At 51.5% G+C, this 8,603-nt stretch overlaps 1 protein-coding gene across 5 annotated transcripts in view; it reads left to right on the top strand.

Annotated features, from left to right (window-relative positions):
* Positions 1–4,101: 4,101 nt before the first annotated feature.
* The window catches only part of Otof (otoferlin), a 91,970-nt gene continuing 87,468 nt past the window's right edge, over positions 4,102–8,603 (top strand). For all 5 annotated transcript variants that reach the window (XM_050128492.1, XM_050128489.1, XM_050128490.1 and 2 more), the window contains exon 1: positions 4,102–4,180. In XM_050128492.1, coding sequence (XP_049984449.1) covers positions 4,102–4,180 — 79 coding nt within the window. The remainder of the gene's footprint in view (positions 4,181–8,603) is intronic.

The raw sequence follows: 8,603 nt of genomic DNA, 5'->3' as shown, positions 1-8,603 counted from the left end.
GGTTGAAACTGTTGTCTAAAATAAAGCCTGGCTCTGTTAAGTTGTTTCGGTCCATTATTTTGTTAGGGTGATGTGGAAGTAAATACTGAAGTGTGTGGTTTCGATTTGTCTCAGTTCATTCTGGGCAGGAATCTTCAGGGTTGGTGTAGCGGCGTAAATGAAGGCAGACAGAAATTATAAGAATATATTCAGGGGCTGGAGAGATGGCTCAGAGGTTAAGAGCATTGTCTGCTCTTCCAAAGGTCCTGAGTTCAATTCCCAGCAACCACATGGTGGCTCACAACCATCTGTAATGGGGTCTGGTGCCCTCTTCTGGCCTGCAGGCATACACACAGACAGAATATTGTATACATAATAAATAAATAAATAAATATTAAAAAAAAAAAGAATATATTCAGCTTTAATTAGGGAAAGACACACAGAACCTGTGGTTCCAGCGGAGAACAGGACAGCAGAAGGGGGCGGGGGAGAGCACACCAGCAATATTTATTAGTAAAAAATATCCTCAGGCGACCCCTACAAGCAAGGTGATTGGCTGGGGCTACCCCTACAGGTTGGGTTTTCCTTTAGTCATCAAAGCTCTAAAATTCACATAAGATTTGCTTTACATAAACTGTCTCTCTCCATAAGGCTTTTCCAGAGGCAAGTCTAGGTCCCATCAAGTAGCCAGTCAATGTTAACCATCCCCAAGTCGATCTCTTCTCTCCTCAGCCTGGGAGAAGTGTCACCTGCTCAGCTGGCTCTGTAGATGGCAGCTGATGAAGACACAAACACTAATGAAGTCAGGATGCCACTGCAATGAGAACATGCCAAAGATACCCTCTAACAGATGCCAGCCTGTCATGTTTCCAAGAGGCACACGCTCAAAAAAAAAATCAGAACAACTAAAACCTATTGTGGCAAAGAAGCCAGAGATGGGTGAGTGGTTGCCAAGTCAGTGGAGTTCTACCTGCAGTTTCCTGAGTCTCCTGGGGGACATTGCTGCACAAAGAAAACATTTGATAAAGTTGTTTTGATTTGTTTTTCATAGGGTTTCTCTCTTTAACAGACTTGGCTGTCTTGGAACTCACTTTGTAGATCAGGATGGCCTCAAACATGAGATCTGCCTGCCTCTCCCCCCCCCAAGTGTTGGGATTAATAGATGTGTGCCACCGCTGCCCAGCCAGTGAAGCTGTTTTTAAAAGGTGCCCTGTAGATCTGATGTGACATACAACAGGAAGACTTCCCAATGACTCCAACTCTACAAGGTGATGCGCTCACCTCCTCCCCATCAGTGGCATCCCAGTTGGTCCTGTTCATGGACACATCACCCCTGTGCTGCTCTGGACCTTCTGGTTTTTTTTTTTTTTTTTTTTTGCATGAACTCTGACCTGGTATATCTGGGGTAGTTTTTGGAATGGTCAGCTGGTGGAGATAAGCTATGCTAATTGGAACTGCTGTCATCTTACCAATGGGAAAACTGAGGTTTGGTGACAGTTCCTAGGGCAGCTTTGAAGGACTTCCCCCTCAACATGCACAGGGCTGCAAAGGGCTCCCTAAAATTCATCCTTTATAGCGAAACACAACCAGGGGACCCTTGGGAAGCAGGGGTCTGCTAAGTACCACCGAGCCTTACAAAGATGGATCTGTATAATTAATTTTAAAGGGACATTAAACTTGGTCTTTAAAATTTTTAGATATTTGCTTTTACTCAGTATCTGCATTTTCTAAGAATTTTCTTACTCAGAATAGTGTGGAAAAGGTGAGCAGAACTGGGGAGGGAGAAGGAGAAAATGAACACACAGAGAAACGGGTAAAGATCAAGGGGACGATTAGAAGAAACGGAGGCTCTTGGGTATCTGTAGGTTACTCCACTGGGGTAGCTCCGCTTTGAAGAGGTAACTCTATTACGGTGCATGAAAGTTAGTGTTTCTCCCTTAGACTTACAAACCCTTTTATTACATTTATTTATTTATCATCTATGTGGAGAGGACACATGGTCTCTGTGTGTGTGTGTGTGTGTGTGTGTGTGTGTGTGTGTGTGTGTGTGTGCAGGGCAGACCATTGATACAGCTCACATCTGGAAGCCAGAAGACCAGTTGATCCTCTCTTACTGTACAGGTCCAGGAATCAAACTCAGGTCATCAGGTTGGGGCGATAGGAGCCCTCACCTGCTGAGCCAGTCTATCAGCCCAAAGCCTGTAGACTTTTTTGTGGTTTATTTAACTTTTATTTTATGTGCATTGACGTGAAGTTGTCAGATACCCTGGAACTGGATCTTCAGACAGCTGTGAGCTGCCATGTGGGTACTGGGAATTGAACCCAGGTCCTCTGGAAGAACAGTCAGCACTCTTAACCACTGAGCCATCCCTCCAGCCCCGCCTGTAGACTTTTTGACAGGACACTGAGCTTCTGAGCCCTGTTCGTATTAGTTAGACTTCTATTACAGGATACCCTGTTCTTTGTACCCAGCCGAGGATGCCGGTGGTTGGAGTCCTGAGTCTTACACCCTGCCCTACAAAGAAGAATTCCTGTGGCTTCCTAGTAGGTTACCTCCAGTGATGATCTCTATTTCAAGACCAGCTGCCTGAAATTCAAACCATAATCCCAGGGCAGAGCACCAGAAACCAGAGAAACCTGCATCCCCGGGGCACAAACAGTACAGGGCCAGGTGGTCAGTACATTGCTACTTCTAGTGTTTGTATTTCATAGGGACCAGCCCCGGGGAGCATTTTCTAAGCTGCCTTATAGAAACTGCTTTCCAGACTCTAGGTGTGTGAGTGTGAGTGTGTGTGTGTGTGTGTGTGCAGACTCTACATGAGTGTATGTTTCTCCAGACTCTAGGTGTGTGTGTGTGTGTGTGTGTGTGTGTGTGTGTGTGTGTGTACAGACTCTAGGTGAGTGTAGTGTGCCTGGGTCCAGACTCTGGGTGAATGTATGGTGTGTGTGTGTGTGTGTGTGTGTGTGTGTGTGTGTGCAGACTAGGTGAGTGTAGTGTGCCTGGGTCCAGACTCTGGGTGAATGTATGGTGGGTATGTATGGATGTGTGTGTGTGCAGACTCTAGGTGAGTGTGTGTGTGTATACAGACTCTAGATGAGTGTGTGTCTCCAGACTCTAGGAGTGTGTGTGTGTGTGTGTGGTATGTATGCATCCATGTAGGCATATGCAGGTGTTTGTGTTTATGCATGAAAGCCTGAAGGCAACCTCCGCTGTCTTCCTTGGTCACTGTCTACCTTATTTATTTAAAGACAGGTCTCTTTACTGAACCTGAAGCTTATACATTCAGAGAAGGCCAGGTGGCCATTAAACTCCAGGGATTCTCCTATCTTCACCCTTCCCTTACCCCAGACCTGGGCTAGAAGCCCATGCCATTGCACCCATTTCTAAGACAAATGCCAGAATCTAAACTCAGGTCCTCACGCTCTTGTGGCAGATACTCTACCGACGGAGGCATCTTCATTGCCCCTGGATGAGGGAGGCTTTTCTAAGTAACACAGCATGATCCATCTGGGTTGCCAGGCTTTCCTGTCCATGTTCCCCAAGCCCTCTGAGCACCCACAACCCTTGTGATTAGCTAGACAAAACAGGAGCCACCATAGGACTCCCCAAAACACCTGTGTACCAATCAAAGCCCAGATCATGAAGTTCCTGATCCCCATGAAAAGAGGTGCCCTGATCCCACACCCACCCCATCCCCATGCCTGCTGCAATCTGTTGGGTCTTAGTGACATAGATCTTCCATCCTCCAAGTGGCAGGAGCTTCCATTCCAGGAGCTGAGAGAAGATACCTGAAGCTGGGCAGACCTTTATCTAGGGGCTGGTGCTGCTGAATAATGAATTCAGCGTGCATTTCCAAGCCACTGGCTGGGTGTACAAGACACACACACACACACACACACGCTACACACATGCTGGGCTGACAACTCAGAGGGGCGGGGCTGGCAGGGCTGCACAGCTCTGCTGAGCTGAAGAAGCAGCTCGCTGTGGTTGCCTTGGTCTCTGTGGGCAGCATCAGGAGGAGGCGGCAGCAGCCGGAGAAGAGGGAGGTGTGTGAGCCGCACTCAACCAGCTTGCTCCTTCCTGCTGCTCTGCCTGGCACTGCCCAGGCTCTCCCTGCCAGTATGGCCCTGATCGTCCACCTCAAGACCGTCTCAGAGCTGCGAGGCAGAAGTGACCGGATCGCCAAAGTGACTTTCCGAGGTAGGGAAGCCTCTGTCTCTGGGGAACCCCAGGTCTGCAAACTGACCCAGTCCATATTCTGTGAGTTGATAGAGACGGGAGAGGACTGGGAGGCAGGGTGGCAAAGTTCTAGCAGGCATAGTGGTCCCATGTGCCTGGCCTGACTGGCCTTGAGGTTTTCTACAATCCCCCAGGCCAACACACCAGTGTCCTGGCAGATTGCAGATTCTTGACTCAGTGAGGCAGAAATGAGGGGTTCATGCCCACAACCACACAGATCCGAGACAAGGGCCCCAGCACAGCCTTCCTGGGACCCTTCCTTCTCTTCCCCCACAGACTGGTGTCTGCCTGCCAAATAGGAGTCTGTGCCTGAAAGGACCAGAGTGGCTGGCAGAAACTGGCAGCCAGCGGCACTCTGCCCTCCAGTGCTCTGAGGGTACTGGCCTTCCTCAGACCTCTTATGTCGCTAGACAGGGACATTACTCCAACCTCTCCTCCTAGCCTCCTTCAGCTCATGGATTACGACCTACTGTGTACCGAATCTGGGGTCTGATGTGAGGCAGGCAGATGCCAGTCTGAAGAGCTACATCTGGCGGGGCCTGGGAAGCAGTTAGCAGACAGGCACGGTGGGTGTATGGTGCAGACAGGCAGAGGACGTGAGTACCGTAACCAAGGCTGGGAGCCAGCGCTTGGGGAAGACTTCTAGGAGCAGGCACTGCTCCCCTGCTGGCTGAGGGACAAGAGGAGGGACAAGCAAAGGGAATTGATGGCAGGAGAGGTAAAAGGAACAGTGTGCCCCGAGGCTGGGAACGGAGCTGGAGAAGGGAGAGACAGAGGTGAGGAGCTGAAGCTGGGCATCACCCAGGGCATCTGGCAGCCCCCTGAAGAGTCAAGTAGAGAAAGAGAGGACCAGGTTTGCCTCTGTGCCCACCAACCTCGGCAAACAACAGTTGAACCTGCCTAGCCACAGGAAAACCCTCTGGTCGAGGGCTGTCTCAGCAGCCTTTGGCCAAAGCCAATGAACTCTCCAAATGTGGCATCTTCTCCTCAGAGGAGCGCAGGGAAGGAACTATGGCTCAGGATGTACACTGCCTCTCCAGGTCTGCCAGGGGGTAGGAGACATGACAAGTCACCAGACATCCCTCTAGGCAGCTGCCTAACCCAAAGGGGCCATGGGCTCTCCACCTGCACAGCCTGCTGGTCACAGGGCTGGGCCAACGTGGAAGTTCCAGCTATGTCTGCTGGCAGGAGGGAGGCAGGCAGAAGGGACCTGAGAGTGGGCTGGGCCACCTACTGCTTTGCAGGACACCGTGGTGGCGGCTTTCTCTGCAGTGCCACCTGCTGGCTGATGCTGGCTTTAGGAAAACAAGTACATCCTTCAGTCTGGGGCCTGGCCTGCCTGCCACATGCAGCCCTGCACTGGGCTGCTTAGCTCTGGGTTGCCTGGTGGCTACAGTGTGACAGGCCAATCTCCTTCACAGAAAGAGAGACTTTCAAGGGATTAGTGGAGGGGTGGGGCTAGTGGCCCAATGGTCAGGTCTTCATCCTGTCTACCCCATCTTGTAATCTTTGATCTCTTCTGCGATCCACAAGGAGTAGATATCCTGTCCATCAGAGACTCCCATATTGGGAGTGGGCAGTGCGGGGAGTTGAACCCAGGGCCTCCGTTAACCGTTCTATCTCTGAGACATACATGCCCCAACCTTTTCTAGGCTTGAATTCACTCTGGCCCAGGCAGGCCTTGAACACACACTTTCCTGCCTCCTCCATAGCTGAGATTATAGGCTTGCCCCACCAGGCCCAGCTTCCGCCTCTTCCATAGAGCTGCAAGGCCAAACACCCAGGCTGGCTGTAGCCCAGGCCTCCCCATTTGCAGGTTGTCAGAGGTAGAGCTCCTGCGGCAAGAGGTGAGGGGTGGGCGGAAGGGATACGGAAGAGCACAGTCAGATCGCCGCAAAGAGAAAGCTCAGACATTCACCAGATGCGTAGCAGGTGGTGACTATGGGCACCCCAAACACCAGCCTACACTGCCGTTCCTGAGGGACTTGACCAGCACATCCTCTCCTGACCTCTACAACCAATGTCCAAGTCACACTGTGTTGGGAAGGGATGAGAAAATAGAGTAGCTTCAAATAAAGCAGGTGGCAGAAGGGGTAAGCGGCCAGCATGGGGCCTACGGGCGTAGGAGAGAAAGACCCTGTCCTGAGGAGTTTGCAGGGAAACAGGCAGGCATGGACTCCACCCTGCCTCACCCACCTGGGCCTCCCAACAGCAAATAGGACAGGGCAGCCCCATTGCGCTGAGAGGCCTCCAGCCTGCAGGAGCCATCTCCAGAAGAGGTCAGCTGGAGGATGCTTGTTGGCTTCCCGTTTCTCTGCTCTTACTTCAACTCGAATCATGGAATATGGGGTGGGATTGTCTGTCTGTCTGCCTGTATACCTTTCTGTCTGTGCGCAGCCCCTGCCTTCCCCCGGCTGCCGAGATCCCAGCGTTAGGCTGTCATCCCTATATCCCTCTCTGGAGGCTTCTTGCCAAAACACAAGCTTGAGAATTTCCAGACTTGCACTGTCCACCTGGACTTCTTGCTGGTACCGAGGTTCTCTGTAGCAAGGCTTTCCATGGGGGTTCATCTTTACACTCCTTTACATCCCAAACCCCCAACTTCTATCCTGCTACACTGAATGTCCAGCTGGTTCCCAAGATGCCAAGGACTTTACAGCTTCCTGCCTGAGACCGCGTACTTCTTTGTCATACAATGACCCCCATCTTCCGTCTTACAATGTCTCTCTTATGCATACGTCAAGGCCCAGCTCATGTGTCACCTCCAGGAAGCCCTCCCCTTTCCTTCCACACCCTGTATACCCTCCTATAGCTCTGTCACCCTTCTGCTGCGGGCACAGGCTACACTCTGGGAGCCGTCCTACCTCCTGAGAACCCTTGAGACAGAGGGCAGATCTCAGCTGAACTGCTAACTATCCTCCATAAGAAACTTCTTTCTTTGCCGTCTTCACTGGCTGTTTGTTGCTGTTCTGAGACAGGATCTCATATCGCCCAGGCTGGCCTTGAACTCACTATGTAGCTGAGCAAGACAGGATTACAAACGTTAGCACCATGTACCACACTTTCAATGTTTAACAGGTTTAAACTCTTCCATGGTGGCCCTGTTGGTCCCTAACTCAACCCAGCTGTGACTGTCACCAGGATTTTACACTACAGGGAGCACCAAACTGAAAAAAGGTCTCATGAACCAAGAGCCAAGATCCCTGGCTCCATTCCTCCCATCAGCTTCCAGCTCAGAGAAGCCTCAGGGTCCCAGAGGAAGGGACCTCAACCTCCAGCAAATGTTGGGGGTGGTCCAGCCAAGGAACCATGTGTCTCAGAGCCCCAGCAGTTGAGGAGTGCTTCCTGTAAGGGGAGGCAGGGTTGGCTGGGAAAAGCAGATCCTAGCTGGGTCTTGAACTGCATGTCTTTAAGTAGAGATTCAGGAGAGTGGAGGATGGAGTGTTGAAGGCAAAGCCACTCCAGATGAGGGGCTCACTGCCCCAGAGGCTGCTGGGTGAATTCCCAGCCAGAACAAGAGCTGGGAAGCCAGCCCTGCGGCTAGAGGCAGGGGAAGGGAGGTGGTGACTGTGTCCTGAGGACAAGATTGCCCCTAGACTTTGTTTTTCTTGTTCAATATGACTTCTTTCTAGAAACTTCCCTGCCATCCCCAGTTAGGGAAGCAGAGTATTCAAGGCCCCACCCTCATATTTCCCTGGATGCCCAGGCCACTCAGGCACCTGTGCTCTTGGAGGATGGGGCAGGTGGTTCCTCTTTCTGGGGGCAGCAGACAGAAGGGCTCCCCAAGGACAGCAGCTGCAGCCTGTGGCAGGTATGGGTACAGCTCTGTGCCTTGATATGGACACAAGGAATGCGCCCACAGTATTCTCCACTTCCCCAGCACGGGGGTGTGGGGGTGCTCCCTCTTGCCAGGATAGTGAGTCTCCTCCCACTCCTTCCTTCCTCTCCCTCCTCCCTCTTCTCCTTCCCTCCCCCTCCCTTCTTCCTTCTCCCCCTCCTCCTCTTCCCCTTCCCTCTTCCTCTTCCTCTTCCCCTTCCCTCTTCCTCTTCCTCTTCCCCGCCCTCTTCCTCCTCCTCTTCCCCTGAGCAAGCCCAAGTCATCCTCTCGGTCTTACCGCTTTGACAGGAGAAGGTATTCTCACGCTATGAAATGACTGTTAAATTGTCTTCTGCTACAAAAGCACTCAGTGAAAGCCGCTGGAAATGTACGGGGAAATGGGGAGCGAGAACGAGAGACGACTTGCTAATGATCCCCCAGAGTGGGAAGCTTGCGTATCCTGTCCATCTTTACTGGATACGGAAAAAGCTACCTTTCTCCACCTACACCCATTCCTGGGACAATACATACATACATACATACATGCATATATATATGTGTGTATAT

This window comes from Alexandromys fortis, unplaced genomic scaffold (assembly GCF_014885135.2).
Source record: "Alexandromys fortis isolate MF-2015 unplaced genomic scaffold, M_Fortis_MF-2015_v1.1 scaffold_304, whole genome shotgun sequence".
In the NCBI taxonomy this organism is placed as follows: domain Eukaryota; kingdom Metazoa; phylum Chordata; class Mammalia; order Rodentia; family Cricetidae; genus Alexandromys; species Alexandromys fortis.
This window is presented reverse-complemented; position numbering and strand designations above follow the sequence as displayed.